This window comes from Medicago sativa, chromosome 4 (assembly GCF_051527215.1).
Source record: "Medicago sativa cultivar Bolivia chromosome 4, Bolivia_mono, whole genome shotgun sequence".
In the NCBI taxonomy this organism is placed as follows: domain Eukaryota; kingdom Viridiplantae; phylum Streptophyta; class Magnoliopsida; order Fabales; family Fabaceae; genus Medicago; species Medicago sativa.
Window position 1 is genome coordinate 48,030,290 of NC_140752.1, and position 17,363 is coordinate 48,047,652.

Consider the following 17,363-nt stretch of genomic DNA (forward strand, 5'->3'; position numbering starts at 1 on the left):
AAATACATAACTTTTTTTAAGGATAAAATATATAAGTATTAAAATTATTTTTTAAATTTATTGAATAATTAACATAATCAACAATTATTTAAATAATCTAATACCATTGTTTTCTTTTTGTTTATAATAATAGTGTAGTTTTTTTTTATTCAAGTAGTCTAGTGGCTAGAACTCACACAATTAAATGTGGAGAAGTAGAGTATCCAGGGTTCGAACTCCGACCTCTACATATAATATGCAATATCTCTACCAACTGAATTAAACTGACGGAGATATAATAGTGTAGTTATTATTATTGTAAGAATAGTAAATGGATAGAATATTTTTATTTAATTTAAAAAAGTTATTACCACTATTAAATTTTGACCTCATTCTTCCCTACCTTTACTCACTTTGTGTTCTGTCTATGTCTGCTTTTGCAATGAATGCAGCACTACTCCCATCCCCATCCATACACGCCACCACCTTTCCTTATTAATAAATACTCTCACCCCCCGTTTACTCTTTCACTCCCTTTCTCTCCTCTTCACTTTTTCTCAACCTTATTTTCCTCCATTCATCAACAAAACAAAGGTAACTAGCCAAAAATCTCTTACTCTTACTTCTCTCAAAAAAAAAAAATCTTACTCTTACCACTTGTTTCTCCTGTAAATTAATGGTAGAATTTACTTGGTTAATTGTTAATTAATTAAGTATTAACCATTGCTTTATTTATTTATTTATTTTTATTTTGGTTATGATATTTAGTTACGTAGTAGTATTTACTTGATCTTATAGTGGGTACTTGTTTTTTTGGTGTATCTTTGATTCTTTGTTGACGAGATCACAGTTTTTTTCGTCTTTTTCTGCTTTATTATTTCTTCTCGTATTTTTGTGTAGTGGGAAACCATACTTTTTTGTACTTTTCTACTTAATAATATTTTTCTCTTTCTTTACTTTACTCTTAAATCAAACTCTCAAGTCTCAACCCTGCAGCAAGCATTACTTCATTTTCAAAATTATTGCTCTAACTTTGTAAAGGTAAGCAATGAAAATTTCAATGGACAAAAAGTTTTTTTAATTTCTGACATATAAAATCATGTTCTTCCTCTTTTCTCCTTTTTCTTCTTGTTTTTTGTTTTTACGGTTGTTTTTTAGTTTTGGGGTTGTTTATAATTTAGGATATATAAGCTATTCAGATTCTGCTGCTATAACCTTTTATACAATATAGTATGTGATCAAATTTTTTTTGTGTGTTTTTCCTCCGGTTGGTAATCTGAAATTCGGTTTGGAGGTAAGTAAAGTCTGAACAAGAATGTTTCATAGGAATCGAACTCGGGTTCTCTCGAACGATTTGTCCTTAAGTGGAGCTCAGTAACCAGTTGAGTCCGATCACTTGATTAGTGACGGGTGTTATCTCGTGGCTTGCAATTGGAGATTCCTTTGCTTTGATATTTAGTTATTTGAGCTATATAAGGATCTATTTTTATTGAAAAGGAAACAAAGAATTTTTTGTTTTAAACCCATTTGAAACATGATATTAATAGGACATGGTTTCTTGTTTTGTATTCTCTCTTTCATGCCTTTGTTTTGGTTTAGTTTTTAATGCAAGTTTTTAGAATTTAAATTAGTTCATAATCTCTATTTTGACTCTCTCAATTATCAGAGAGATTTTTAGTATATTATATTCTTTCTTCACATGTTGGGAATTTTTTTATTCTTATAACTTGTTTTATTTTTATTTTACATTTGGCAAATGGTAGAGTTTGTGAGATTGTATATTAACTATTATTGGAGTCTACTGTTTTCTTGTGTTCAGCTGGTTTCATTATCAGTTCAAATAGCGTCCCACGGATTTTGAAGAAGTATTTTTTCGATAATGAGTTGTAAAGTAACTTATATTTGGACTTAAAGAGAATTTTTGGAGTAAAGATTGTTTGCTGAGTTGACTAGACTTCTGATATCAGCAATTGATGCGAACGTGAGATCTGTAGTGGAAAGGGAAGCATTTTAAAGTCACCACCATATAATGTGTGTATTCTGGAACTGAAAAAAAAAATGGGTTGTTGTGTCTCAACGAGCAGTCGAAGTACTTGTAGCAGCGGGAGCAATGGAGAGATGATAACTCCATCTTGCTTCGAAATTTGTTTCTGTGGACAAAAGAGAGCAAGGAGAACATTTTCTGATCATGCTATTTCTCTACACCAACTATCATCCTTACCTAGCAGGATTTTCACTAATGGAAAGAGTCGGGGTTCGTGCATATTTACACAGCAGGGTCGCAAGGGAATTAATCAGGATGCCATGGTTGTGTGGGAAGTAAGTATGTTCATGTTCATCTTATTGGTGATAATGCAAATTCATGACTCTCTTTTTAAGTTATTTGAGGGAGACTTGGTTAATTTTCGATATTCACATCCTAATTATTATCTGTATTTTTGTAGGATTTCATGTCCGAAGATACGATATTTTGTGGTGTTTTTGATGGTCATGGTCCACAAGGTCATCTTGTTGCGCGTAAAGTGAGGGATACATTGCCAGTAAAATTGCTTTCATTTTGGCATTCTCTTGAATCGAAACAAAATAGGTCGGACAAAACTTGCTTCAAACGGAACATAACACCAGACCGTGGAGAGTCTGAGAAGGATTGTTCTGCCGAGGATAAACTGAACTCCACTTGGAGAGAAGCTTTCATAAAAGCATACAAGACCATGGACAAAGAGCTTAGGTCTTATCCAAATCTAGACTGCTTCTGTAGTGGAAGCACATCTGTGACTGTAGTAAAGCAGGTAGCAAAAGTAGATTGAGAAGCTTCTACAGTCTCGTTTTCTATTATTACCTTTTATGTTTTTCTTAATTTCTTAACTTACCAGGGTTCAAATCTCTTCATGGGATATATTGGGGATTCTCGAGCAATCATGGGATCCAAAGACAGCAATGACTCCATGGTGGCAATTCAGTTGACTGTTGATTTGAAGCCTGATTTGCCAAGTGGGTCATTATGCCAATATTATTTATTCTCTGACGAGTATATGCTTTTGGCCTGTTTCTAACTTAATTCCAATTTGGTTGGGAATAGGAGAAGCGGAAAGAATCAAGCAGTGCAAGGGTAGGGTTTTTGCTTTGCAAGATGAGCCTGAAGTTCCTAGGGTGTGGCTGCCTTTTGATGACGCACCAGGGTTAGCAATGGCTAGGGCGTTTGGAGATTTCTGCTTGAAGGAGTATGGTGTGATTTCTATACCTGAATTTTCTCACCGGCTGCTCACAGACAGAGATCAATTCATTGTTCTTGCGTCAGATGGGGTAAAATATTTCAATATCATACTATTTCGTTAGCTTTTTGTTTTTGTTATTTATTTTCTATTTTTTATTTTTCTGGTGTGAATCGGAAATTTCAAAATATATGAGCTACCATGAAAAAATAATCTTACCATGTCTAGCTGTGAAATTGAAATAAGAAAATGTAATTAGTATAGATAAATGTTAATAGTAATGAATTGTGGCCTAACATTAACCATATGCTGGTAGGAAGGAAACTAATAAGTGGCTTCTAGAACCAACCATTGAGTAGAATAACTTGTTCAATAACTTGACAGAACTAATAACATGTCCTGTTTGTCAATTGGCAGTGTGATAATTGAGTTAGCTAGCTTCTTGACTAATTGTCCTGTTGTGCTTGAATGTATCCGTGGAATCTTAGGAGTTCGGAGTTTCACTTATAGATATCTGCCCTATGAAAATCAACTTGTTTCTGGCTACTTTAGAAACATGCCTTTGCTGGGTTTGGCTGATATTTCAACACAACGCTGGTATCTGATTTTCAATGAGTGGGAAATAACAACCAATCATAGAAGGGATGCGCTTTGAAATGCTAAATACAGCTATTATCTATATATTTGTCAGATAAAAATGTTTTAAGCATTAGCAAATAGGTATTTGACCATCTATTTTTTAAATAATTTGCATACTGCGTAACACTCTCAAGTTTAGGTCTGTGTGAAAGGCATCAAAAATTTCAAGTAACCTGGATTAAATAGTACAAAACATTGGAAAAAAATTCGGTACATGTTAATGCTTTTGGTTCTAATATGGACTCGGTGAAAGGAATTAGACTTTTCAAGGCTAGGTCTGTGAAAGACATGTGTTATCAAGTAATTTAGACTCGGTAACACTTTTACTAGCCTGCAAATATATGAAATATGGACCTTTTACAACATGCAAGTGCAATTTATTACAAGAAAATTTCCTCTTGCCATGCTAATTGATGAGGATACAAATATGCATTGCCTAAGTCGAATTTATATGATTTATCCTCTGCCACATCAATGATAGCATGGTACTTCATTCATTGCATAATAATATTGCATGTCTTGTCATTGAGTGACATTGTTGGGGAACAACATTATTGATTGCGAAGCTTCCTTGTGTCTAACGTTTTTGATTTGGGTTGCATCGAGATTTTTGATTTTGCGTAGAAACATAGTCAAATGTGGTGTTAATTGTGGTTGCGGTGATTTTGATAACCTCGATGTAGCTACCCTGACCACAGTCTCTGTCCCTTTTTAAAACCATGTCCGTGTCTGTCTCTACTGCAGGAATTAATTAAGTGATCGAGACATAATAAATTTGTAAATAACTTGTGTAGGATAAATATTTGCTACCCTTATCATAGTTTTTAGTATAATTTAGCCCCTAAAGCTTCCAACATTCACTGATGATAACTGATTCTCTTGGTATTTTTCTAGGTTTGGGATGTTTTAAGCAATGAGGAGGTGGTTGAGATAGTATCATCGGCACCAACACGATCATCAGCAGCAAGGATTCTGGTAAATTCAGCTGCTCGGGAATGGAAACTCAAGTACCCGACTTCAAAAATGGATGACTGTGCTGTAGTGTGCTTATTTTTGGATGGTAAAATGGACTCAGAATCAGATTATGATGAACAGGGCTTCTCTTCTGCAACCATTCAGAGCAACCATTCTGGGAATCCAGTTGAATCAGATGATGGACAAAAATCGGAGCCATCTTTGAGAAGGAACTTTACTGTGAGATCATCAGAAGAAAACGAGACCAACGGAGCAGTGTCTGTCGATGTTGAAGATGAAGCAGCATCAGGTGAAGATCAAAACTGGTTAGGTTTGGAAGGGGTCACTCGTGTAAACTCACTCGTCCAACTTCCTAGATTTTCTGAAGAAAGATCAAACTCTTGAATTTCTTGCTTCATGAGGTAACTGTTTATTGTAGTACCTGGTAAACACTCAGATTCAAGAAAGATTTTTTTTTTTTGTTGAAGTGGAACATTTTGATGCTCCTTGGTAGCCTAATTCACCAGTAGAAAACCTAGACAAACTCGAAGTGGTTTGATTTGGGTAATTAGTTTACGGTTTCAAACCCGCGGATCTAACATGTTCAATTTTTTTTTTTTGGTTTTTTTGGTTATGCTGGAGACATTTATGTCTTGATTTAGTGGTGTTTTTGGTGAGTTCAAGTGCTAAAATAGATTAGGTACAATGAATCTTTATTTATACTATGAGAAATGTTAACATGTGCTCCAGACACTGTAAGGACAAAAAATTATATATTTATGAGATCGGAGGGAGTAATGTGTCAGCGACTGGGTGCATTGGTCCTAAGATAATATGATTAGAGCAAATCTTGGGTGAAAATAGTGTCAACTTTTCAGTATTAACCGTGGACATAATAATAGGTTCGAAGTCCTACATCTATGAAATTTGATTTCACTAGCTAAAGCTAATTATTGTCAATCAATTATTTATAGAGACATGATTAAAGGTTTGTACACTGAACCAAGATCAATCATCACTATAGGCCAAGAAAAGATGATATGAGGTTGCAACTGGGAAGAGACTAACGTAAAAAGAACGTTACCTGTTTATAATCAATTTCGGTCATGATTGGCTACACTAAAAGTAAACTAATTCTATGTGAATTTGGTGAAAATCTTGTTGATTATTGACTCTCCTTCTCAATTAACCAATTTTTAGGTTGAGTAAACTACACTCCAACCTACTTATAGTAACATGGGCAATTTGAGAACATTAAATCAAATAAAAATAGTGACACCAAGTAATTTAACACTAACTTTTCTCTTAATATTTATCTTAATATTTTAAAAGAAACATAATTTACAATAATTTTGATTCCATATTCATGTAAGGTCTACTGAGTTATTAAAATATAGAACCATCTTGACATGCCAAAATATCTCATATTGTTTGAGAATGGAGACAAGTAAATTCTAAACACCAACTACACTCCTCTATCAACCAAGACACATTTTGATTAAGGAGAAACGCAAAATTAACGAACAATAATTTGAAAAAGTAGCGGGGTGGACTTGAGGTCAAAACATTAGCGTAGTATGTAGAAATTGAGGGTCTAACATCTAAGTCACCAGCAACGAAGCTAGAGTAATTTGCATGAGGGCGTCAAATAAATAATTCTTGTGGGATAAGGAAAAATTATTTTAAAAAATATATATTAAATTTAAGAATTAAATATGTTTGATTCATACAAAATTACGACTGAAGGAGTCAGATATATTTATACGACTGAAGGAGTCAGATATATTTATAATTGTCTATGCATTAAGTAGACTAATAAATTTTTCAATGTGTACAAATAAGTGAAGTTTCCAGCAATAGACTCATCGTCCTTATTGTTTGACTATGGATAAATTTTACTATTAGAAATGATTTCATTGTAGTTGTGGGATTGAAAGTGTCAAAATAAGACGAATAAATTTATTAGCCAAAGTAATAATTTTTCATTCTTTTGTATATGCTAATTTTTGGAAATAGACTTATTTGAGGTATTTTTTGTTTTGTTAAAGGAGACTTATTTGAGGTAGTTAAAAATATATTATTGAGGTAGGTAAAAATGCACGCAGACAACAAAAAATAAAATTGTCGAGATAGCCGAAGCTACCCTAGTAGTACAAAAGTATCCGCCCCTATAAGTCACGCACGAGGGCCTGAGATGCTCTTCAACCCCTTAGCCTTGATTGGGGGGTTATAGTTGTATGCCACAAAGTCTCATATTGTTTGAAAGTCGAGACTAACAATAGTTTATTAACAACAACCACACTTTTCTATCCACCACGACGTCTTTTAACCAAAAACAAAATCGTGTGGTGAACTTAAGGCCGAACATTGGCGTCATCTGTAAGAACTTGCACACAAGACTAAAAAAAAAATGGGGTGAACAAATAAGCTAAAAGAAAAAAATAAGCTACAACATTGGTGAATGTCCCAATGTTTTCTACAAATTGCGGTGCATAAATATGGTCATTAAGTGGCCGCTACAACATTGGTGAATGTCTTCCACAAATAGCAACTAATAAAACTGATGATAAAAAAACTAGTAACTGATCGATCATGGCACATTTAACTCACCGCCAATGTTCACTCAACTCTGTATGGTCAAAATTATTATATAATGCATTCACTCCAACACAAAATTCACAAACTAAAAAACATCACTAGCTAATCAAATCCTCCTCCTAGTTCTTATCTAAAAAATGGTTCAAAGAGCATACTCTTTCTTTGCACTTTTTCTCATTTTCAATATCCTCCTTGTCACATCACAGCAAGCAGTTGCTGGCCGCAGCATTGCTAATGCTAAGAACTCCGACAGCGACGACAAGAAAGAGCCGCAGTTTTTATTCAAGCATGATCATGGTAAACTACATTACCCTGGCATTGGACATTTAGGATTTCCACCGAAAATCGGGCTTACTCCTAATAATCCATTTATTGGTGGCACTGGAGGATCAGGTTCGGGTTTAGGATCAGGAACAGGAGCAGGATCAGGATCATCAGGTCATAGTTATGTTCCCGGTGGCGATGACACATTTGTTCCAAACCCTGGCTTTGAGGTTCCAAATCCCGGCAATGGTGGTGGCGGCGGTGGTAGAGTTGCATCAACGGTTCATCCATGAATTCACTAATGCATGAACGTTATAGCTAGACCTAGTATATGGTTTAATTTGTGAGCTTGCGACGCTTATTAAGATCGATTTTACTACTTTCTAGCCATAAAAATAAGTGTGCTGCTGCTAGTACACACTGGTAGCTTTCTACTTGGTATGTGAGTGGCTTGTTTAATGTTTTGCATCTGATTTAATTTAATTAATATTATTTGAGGTTAATTGTTATCCAAACTTCAAATTAGTTGATGATTGTGGATCATTATTCAGCAATTTAGCCTAAGATGATTGCGTCTATAAAAGAGGAATAAAAGGTGTAAAAGTAAAACACAACCTAAAAACATTCATTATTTATTTTTATGGGGTATGTTCTATTTATTTTTTTGAACATTTTTATGGGGTCATTTAGCACATGGTAAGTTTATGTGGATAATATGATATTTTTATAATGCAGACTTTGCATTTATGTAATGAATCACACTAACAAAATGTCGACATTGACAATGACACAAATCGCTATTAACAAAAAAAAAAAAAAAAAAGGAACATAGAGATTTTCCCTTGACACAAAAAGTATATCAGAGATTCACACTTAATTGGAATCCGGCTACCCTGCATTCAAATTCATTTTTCTGGAAAATTTCCACCAAACTACAAAGAAAAAGACAGAAATACAAGTAGGTAAAATAAAAGATTATAAAACAACATAAAAGTTAAATCAAACACGACCGAAAGTTGTTATTGATGCATCTTTCATTCATTCCATAGATACAGTGGCGGAGCCAGGATTTTTCTAGAGCCTGGGCGAAATTTTTATCCCGAATTCATATATGACATAATATATATAGAGTCATAAATAGAAATAAAAGAGGTTCATTATTTTTTCAACAAAAGTACAATTTGAAATAAGAGAGAAGAAATATAACCTGACAATGGCGTGCTAAATAAAATTAGGAGGTAAATGCCCTTTCTGCGACCTCTTCTAGTCTTGAACGACCCCGAACCGGTATTTCTTCATCCATATTTGGCACCGGAATACCTTTAGCAACACAAAATTCTTGTACTTCAACAAAACAGTCTTCACGGTGTGAATTAATCAAAACGTTTCACAAAACGTATTAAAACTATTTATATTATCATATAATGTATAATAACTTAGATCAATACTTTTTCCATAATTATAACATGTTTAAAGTAAATAGAATAATAAAAATAGACTACATTTAGTAAAGATAGAATGTTTGACAGATTGAAAAGAAATTAACTAATAAATAACTACTCATAGCATATCTTTAAACAAAGTTCATGATCAATTAACTACATTTAGTTCACATCATAAATTTTTATGAATAAAAAAGAGGCATTAAAGTGCCAAAAATGGTGTAAAAAATAATAAAAATGTTGAAGAAATAAATAAAAACAAAATTGGCTCAACTGGATTAAATCTGGACCACTTGATGCATCAAGGGGTCCAAACTTAATCACTAAAGGGCTCATCACAGCCACAAGATCTAAATCAAAGAGTTAAAAAAACAAGGGTGCACAGTATACGATGGGCAGACATGCGTGTGAACATTCAGCAAATAGGACAAAAAAGTTGTGGGACCGCGTGAGTCAATGGAAGAGAAAGAGAGTCCACTCTTTCTTCTTCCTCTAGCCACGTGAATGAAAAACACAAAAACCATCAAAGCTTCAAATTTTTTAAAACCTCAAATATTCATCAAATCTCACAAATTAAAATACTATTTTGCTTGGATTTTCACGCTGATCATGAATCTAAGCTTATATTTCACAGTGTTTGTATAGAGAGAAAAGCAGAGCCTGGGCAAAAGCAAGTAAAGCAGAAGCAGAAGCATGGAGTCGCGACTAATGGGTTGGGCTTGTTGCAAGTAAATCAGAAGCAGAGCCTGGGCACTAGCCCAGCCTAGCTGGGGGGTGAAACCGCCCCTGCATAGATACTAGCATTATTGTTCATGCTGGAAACTTTGCATATGCTGCACAATGTTACCTTCATCTAAAAAAAAAAAAAAAAACAAAGTAGAAGTTGTATGTATAACTGTGTTAATCACAAACAATATATTTATTTTTTAGAGGGGTTAAATATGTTTTTGGTCCCTATAAATATGTCAACTTTTCGTTTTAGTCCCTCTAAAATTTTCCTTCAACTTTTGGTCCCTATAAAACTTTCAATCACTACTTTTGGTCCTTATTTTCAACTTAATTTATGTATTTTTTAATGAAATTGTGCAGAAATGTATAAAATATTCTAAAACAATTTCCTGAAAAAAATTAGAATTTTTTAACAAAACACAAATTAAATATCAATTTTTAACCGTAAAAAATATAAAAATTCATATTAAATTCATGTTTTGTTAAAAAATTCTAAATTTTTTTTGGAGTGATTCTTATAATATTTTGAATTTTTCTGGAAAATTTTATTAAAAAATATGAATTTTATATATGAGTTTACTTTAAAAGAGGGACCAAAAGTGAAAATTGAAAATTTTATAGGGATTAAAAGTTGAAGGAAAATTTTAGAGGGACTAAAACGAAAAGTTGACATATTTATAGGGACCAAAAACATATTTAACCCTTTTTAGAGTTATTTAACAATCTTATCCATTAAGAGAAGAATAAAAAAATAGAAAATTCAATTTTATAGATTCAGAAAATAAATTTGAACCCAGCATAAACAAATCAAATGAGATTTGATATGACATTTGGTGTCAGATTGGAATTATTTCTCATATACATTGCAAATGATGTTGTTAAAGAATTTATTTGTATCAAAATATATTTTACATGTAAAAAAAGTTGATTTTTTCATTTTTTATCACAAAAAAAAAAAATTCCAAAACTTTTTTGGATCTGGAAATTATGTGTTATATATCTACTAAAATTGCTGAGAATGAATATGCGAGAAGTGAAGAAGAAAATGCAACGAGACCAAGAATGAATATGCGAGAAGTGAAGAAGAAAATGCAACGAGACCAACGAGAGTATAGGTATTTTTACGGAACCAACAAGAATAATTTGTTAAAATTATTTTTTTTGTAAGGGATAATTAGTTAAAATTATTGTTTTTAAATATTGTTGATATGGAAATGAGAACAATATTATGATATCTGCAAATATAGAAACATAAATTTGAAGCGGGCGCAGTACAAACATTTTAAAAGGTTTTGGAATATAAAATAAACAAACTAAAAATAATATTTTGGAAGACTCTAAGGACAAGATCCTCGTGAGCTTAGCTCAGTTGGTATGGACAATGCATAAAATATGCAAGGTCCGGGGTTCAAACTTCGGCCACCACCAAAAAAAGACTCTAAGGACAAGATGAATTAGATGGCCGCTGCTGATGGGGTTTTAACTAGCAAATTATCTTGCACCGCGTTGTGTGCTGCTGGTCCTAGCTTGAGTTGGTGTAAGCTTATCTGGAATAGTTTTGTCCCGCCTTTCCACTCGTTCGTTTTCTGGCGTCTAGCTCACAGTAGACTGCCTACAGACGACAACCTCAGGAAGAGAGGCTGTGAAATTGTCTCGATATGCTGCTTTTGTTCACAACAGGCTGAAATTTCTGATCATATTTTCTTCAGCTGCCCGATTACCCGCAAGCTTTGGAGCTGGCTGTGTGCCTCGATTGACCAATCACTAGACTGCTCTGGCTGGCTGGCTGCCTCTTATCACTAGACTCCTCCTAGTGGGTGGACTAAAATCAACATTGATGGGTCCTGTCATGGTTCCCCTTCCCTTGGCTCCATCGGTGGCGTCTTCAGGGATCACCGAGGATCGTTCCTTGGGGGTTTTGCGTAGCACATCTCACAAGAGAACAATTTGTTGTGTTAACAATTAACCATTTCATGATTGCTCTCATCCATTTGTTGTCTTAAAGAATTTATAGAATCTATTGTAAAAAAAGGGAGAGCATTTCGACCAGGAATGCTAGAACTTGAGGGTAATTGTGCATTATATGAGGTATATGCAATTGCATTATCTGCAAATGTGGATGCATTATTTTGTCGGCCTGCCATCATTGATGTTGGCATACCATAGGGTTGTCCTCTTGTGACCATAGACATAGTAAAATTTTGCATAGCCATGAACCTATTATCTAACGAAGTTCTAACTTGGTGATAATGGGTCATAGGAATAATAGTAAATGGTGTTATATAAGCCACCAAGTCTGGTTGTGTATTTGCATCAGTTGTCGAAACAAATGCAGGGGCAGTTACCCTATCTCTGTCTAAACTACCATGGCCATGGTTGCCCTCATGGCAGTTGACACATTGGCACCCACTGTAGGATTGTGCTTGTGAAGATCGTGTGTTACTTTGTGTAGATGATACAAAAGTACCACTATTATTGGGACAAGCCATTTCATTCAAGACTTTGCCACTTCTTAAATGCATGCACAAATGAAGTTCTCTCCATAAAAATTTTACCAAAGACAATTAAAATTTTCCAGAAACACTTTTTCCACAAGAAATTATAGAAAAAGTTTAAAGTAATGGAACTTCCGTCCAAAAATTACACAAACAGGGTCCCAATAGGCGTGCCAATTTGTTTACCGGTGGTTTTGGTAAACAACAAGACTATAAATCCTAGGACATGTTGTGCAATGATTTTCTAGAAAATGTATGAACATTCATCATATTCATGAATCTGTTAATGAACACGATAAAGAAAACTGTTTTTTAGATGAAGATAACTATCTTTAGATAGAAATCAATGGGTTAAAACAAGTAAAAGACTTAAAGTTTTAAAAGCAAAGAAACATAAAGGAAAGGGAAAATTACATTCACCTCCCTTAAAGTCTTCATAAATAACACAAACATCCCCTCTAGTTTTGAACTAAACACTAACCTCCCTTCATTTTTATTTAAAGTTACAAGCACCTCCCCTGTCATTTAACACTGTTAGTGCTCTGTTAACTAACTCCCTACAATTTGATTTAACACAACATTATATTCGTCCTTTCTGCTTTGCATATAGCTACCAAGCAATCATGGCCATACCAATGGTTATCTAATTCTCTGTCAACTAATGGAATGAATAGAAACATACCTTAGCTTCTGAGGTGTGAAGTTTGATGCCTAAATAGTGATTGATCGATTGCTTAATGTAACTAAATAGATTGAAAACACTGATCGATGGATTAGCTTTTGAGGCATGATGTTTGAAAAAAAAATGGATAACCAAATTCAAGAGGAAGAAGAATCAGTGCAGTAATTGAAGAAATATAGCTAAATTGATTGAAAATCTTGCCAAATTGATTGAAAATCTTAACACAATAGTAGTATATATTGCTGAAATCAATGTCACATAATGTAAAATTAAGAGACATGTGCTAATTGAAAAACCTAGAAGAAGAAGAAGAAGAAGAAGAAGAAGAAGAAGAAGAAGAAGAAGAAGAAGAAGAAGAAGAAGAAGAAGAACGAAGGTGGGAATTGATATGAATTGAAGGAAGGTGAGAAATTGATGTGAATTGAAACATTTTAGCACTACTTAAATTTTGGTTAGGAAGTAAGGTGTGATGACCGATGAAATGAGTGTGAGCGATAAGGAAACAGGTTAATCTCTAAATTTTTGCAGTGTTGTAATTAGCAGCGAGTTAACTACCGCATGTAGTGGTAGCTAAATGGTTGTTGATCTTAACGGAGAGCTAACAGTGTTAGATGACAGGGGGAGGTTATTGTTTAATTACAAACTAGAGGGGATGTTAGTGTTATTTACGAAGACCTCAAGGGAGGTTAGTGTAAAAATTCTGCTTTTCTCCCAGCACAAAACACTCGCGCCCAACTGAAATTAACAATTTACCCCTGCGTTACTTAATTAATGCTGCGTTACTTAACTCACGCCGCGTGAGTTAAGTCACGCAAAGTTACTGTTTTTGTACAAAACCCATCAATCTGTAATCCAAGCACCATTTTCTTTCCCTCCGCCTTCAAAAACCCAAAAAGTGCAAAAATTTAGGTCAAAATCTTCATTCCAAATCATTGCAAATCGCAAGGAGGCAAGTTTCTACGCTCATCAAGCATCAAATATCAGGTAATGTATCATCTAAACTCATCTCATTTTGCTGGTTTTTGTGCTTGGTTCGTTTGTTTTTTCGTAGGTCATAGGGCTCAGCACAAGTTAACTTGCGCAAGAGGTAAGGTTTGCGTGACTTAAGTCATGCAGGAGTTAAGTGTTTCATGGCTTAAGTCACGCTACTGTGTGTAGACCAATTTTTTGAATTTTTTGCGCCACGATTGTTCTTGGTTAGCTTGTTCCACAAGTAATTTATTAATTTTTTCTTTGTTATTTTTTTTTATTCAATAGACATAGAGTGAGATGGTTGACAATGTGGCGGGTGATGACGTTAAACCGAAACCGGACAAAATTGAAGCTTTCGACGATGTCAAACCAACCATTAATGTGAAACCGTTTTAAGTCAAAATTCCCTTTCAAGCTAACATTGGTAAAACTAAAGAACCTAAACCGGTACCTATCGGTGTTGATTTTGAAAGTTCGCGACACCGCCTCATTTTTCACAACAAATGCAAGATGGAGAGAGCGAGGCGATTTACTATTTATATAGATAAATCAAGTTTAAAAAGGCCATACTTGACGATGCAATGAGAAAGGAGTGGGATATACAAGCAACCTAAGACGAGGAAGAAACCGAATCTTGAAGGCATCGGCTCAAGGAAATGTCAATGTCCGTTTAGGTTGAAAGGTTTCTTTGATAAGGATACAAACGATTGGTGGATTTCAATGCTTTGTGGAATGCACAACCATGACTTGGAGGAAAAGTTACAAGGCCACCTTCTTGCGGGTGGACTTGGTGCGGAGGAGAATAAAAAAGTTATTGACATGACAAATAGCTTGACCATGATATTCTGAATATTCTCACTAACTTGAAGCAAAATAACAAAGAAAGTGTGATAACTATCAAGCAAGTGTACAATGTGCGAACAAGATGGCGCAAGGGGCAAAGAGGTGACATGACGGCGTTGCAATACTTGATTTCGAAGTTGGTGGAGCATCAATACGTTTATTACACAAGATGCAATAGCGAGGAAACCACTCTTGAAGACATTTTTTGCTCATTCGGAGTCAATTAAATTGCTCAACACTCTTCCGACCGTTTTGGTTATGGACTCCACTTACAATGAAACCAACAAATGAGCACAATCCAATTATTTGTGGTGATACTCCCACTCCGGAAAAAAAAAGAAACAAGAATTTGAAGTCATGGAAGACACGGAAGACGACATGGAAGAAGACGGACATTTAGCACTATCACTAGACTACTTAGATAGGTTATAGGTTATGAGACTTTTTGGTCGGTGTTGGTCCTATTTTTTGCATGATATCACACCGACGTATTTTTTGGTGGCCGATATGTAATTTGGATATTTTGGATATTTGTGGCCAATATGTAACTAATATTATATAAATATATGAAGTGAAATTTTTTTTGGTTGTCGGTTATGTCACGCCAATTATTACTCGCATTTTTTGGTCTCTAATTATTCAACTATTTATTTTATCTCATTTCTCTCATAATTGTTTTTCATTATATTTTGTGAAGTGAAACATGTCTGAAGATGCACAAGATCCAGTTAAACTTCATGTTCGTTATGTAGATGTGAAAAAAGAGGGCTAGGTTCTTTGTAAACCCCACCGACAAGTTGGACGAGGTGAAGGAAAAACTTGACGACTTCTTTATCCATATTGGTTCAAATCATAGAACATGTGATGTGATAGTAAATGTGCCAGACGTGGACTTGGGGGAGGATAAGGAAGAAGACTTATGGAAGACCGTGTATTATCCACAACTTCTCAAAGATGATAGCGACGTTGATTACATGTTTAGGTTAATGGTTGAGGATAACACTTTACATCTTTATGTATGATCCGTTGAAGTGTAATATTAATGAACGTGTAATAGTCTAATGTGTTCGAATTTGTGTCTGTAATGTTGAATTTAAATGAATTTGTGTTATGTGTAATTTGGATCGTTTATGTGTAATTATATGCGATTAAGTGATTACACGTCATTAACGACGAATTTGTGTAATTTGGATCGTTTATATGTGATTATATGATTTTGAGAAAAATGATGAATTTTGGTTATTTGGACCGTGATGTGATTTTGGGAATTTAAGTACAAATTCATGTAATTTGGATCGTTTATGTATCGTTAAGTTTGATTACGTGATTACGGGCCATTACTGGCGAATTTGTGTAATTTGGAACGTTTCGATCGTTCATGTGTGATTATGTGTTTGTTAGAAAAACGATGATTTTGTGTAATTTTGATCGTTTATGTGCGATTATGTGATTTTGTTGTTAAACTGGCGTTATTCGGTTCAATTATGAGTGTGTAAAGATTGCGGGTCATCAATGAAATTGTTTGCATTGACTGCACACCAATACATCATTTAATGTTGTACTGATATATCAGTACATCGTTAGTTTGTTGGGTATTTGTGTTGGTTGCATTGTTGCTAAAACAAATATCCTTGTATGTGTAAGTTGGAACCAATGTTCCAACATGCGGTTAGGCATCTCTGTACGATGTTGGATACAATGTTCCGATATACTGGCACGGTTCAGTGTGCCTGGGATCATGCCTATTTGTACGCGCGCCCTTTATTGTTTAAAGAAACAATATTTCCTTATCTTATTGTCCAAGCAACGCGCATATCTATACAGAATTAGATGTGGAATATTTCTAAAGTAGATTTTTTATTTTAGGAAATATTTGTTATTGGCTGGAACGATCCTATAAATGTTCTGATATTTTAGGACTTTCTAGATTTGTTTCTTATTTCTGTTTTGCAGATTAACTGAAGCCCAACGAAGTATTTAGCCCAAGCTGCTTCAGTATATAAAGAAGACTCCAAGACCTAATTGCTCATTCAAGCCATCATACTAAATAGTTTAGGTTATTAGGGTTTTGAGTCTACATGTATTCTGCTCTTGTAATATGTTGATGCAAGTTAAGAATCTTTATTGTGTGCCTTTCTTGTATCGTCTGTGATACTTGTTTAGGACTGTTTGTGTGAGTTTGATACTCTTGTGTACTACACCGAAGTTGTGAAACAAGGTGTTAGTTGTTTGTGTTTGAAGGTAACTTCATCTTTGTGTTTTGGTTTAGGTCTGATAGGTCACAAGGGTTGTGACTGACCATTAGGATAGTGAGATGGGATCTCAGATCTAGGAGTTTCTAGGTTGAAGTCTATACGGGTAGGTCCTAGGTCATATAGTGTAAATGAGGAGTTTGCTGAGAGCTATTGAATAAGAACTACACTAGTGGATTTCCTTTTTGGCTTGGTAGCCCCCAGACGTAGGTGTGTTTGTCACCGAACTGGGTGAACAAACTCACTGTGTTCATTTACTTTCCTGCCATTTATTTTCTTGTTTTTATTTCTGTTTACTACGT

At 34.5% G+C, this 17,363-nt stretch overlaps 2 protein-coding genes across 3 annotated transcripts; both read left to right on the plus strand.

Annotated features, from left to right (window-relative positions):
* The first annotated feature begins 386 nt into the window (after window positions 1-386).
* On the plus strand, window positions 387-8,161 carry LOC146929444 (putative protein phosphatase 2C 52). 2 transcript variants are annotated; one of them, XM_085701369.1, is made up of 6 exons: window positions 387-573; window positions 1,799-2,298; window positions 2,424-2,768; window positions 2,853-2,970; window positions 3,059-3,282; window positions 4,725-8,161. In XM_085701369.1, exons 2-6 carry the CDS (start codon window positions 2,038-2,040, stop codon window positions 5,187-5,189), a joined length of 1,413 nt encoding a protein of 470 aa, XP_085557495.1. In that variant the 5' UTR covers window positions 387-573; window positions 1,799-2,037; the 3' UTR covers window positions 5,190-8,161. The 2 variants fall into 2 exon arrangements, with proteins under 2 accessions (XP_085557495.1, XP_085557494.1); XM_085701368.1 differs by lacking the exon at window positions 387-573 and adding an exon at window positions 974-1,020.
* On the plus strand, window positions 4,812-8,161 carry LOC146929445 (putative cell wall protein). Its single transcript, XM_085701370.1, has one exon. The coding sequence runs from the start codon at window positions 7,520-7,522 to the stop codon at window positions 7,937-7,939; it is 420 nt and encodes a 139-aa protein (XP_085557496.1). The 5' UTR covers window positions 4,812-7,519; the 3' UTR covers window positions 7,940-8,161.
* Window positions 8,162-17,363: the final 9,202 nt, after the last annotated feature.

What these genes read in the sequence shown, in the direction of transcription:
- LOC146929444 (XM_085701369.1), top strand. Translation starts at nt 2,038, where the DNA reads ATGGGTTGTTGTGTCTCAACGAGCAGTCGAAGTACTTGTAGCAGCGGG. An exon ending in ATGCCATGGTTGTGTGGGAA is followed by an intron (nt 2,299 to 2,423) that starts GTAAGTATGTTC and finishes GTATTTTTGTAG; the next exon opens with GATTTCATGTCCGAAGATAC. An exon ending in CTGTGACTGTAGTAAAGCAG is followed by an intron (nt 2,769 to 2,852) that starts GTAGCAAAAGTA and finishes TTAACTTACCAG; the next exon opens with GGTTCAAATCTCTTCATGGG.
- LOC146929445 (XM_085701370.1), top strand. Translation starts at nt 7,520, where the DNA reads ATGGTTCAAAGAGCATACTCTTTCTTTGCACTTTTTCTCATTTTCAAT.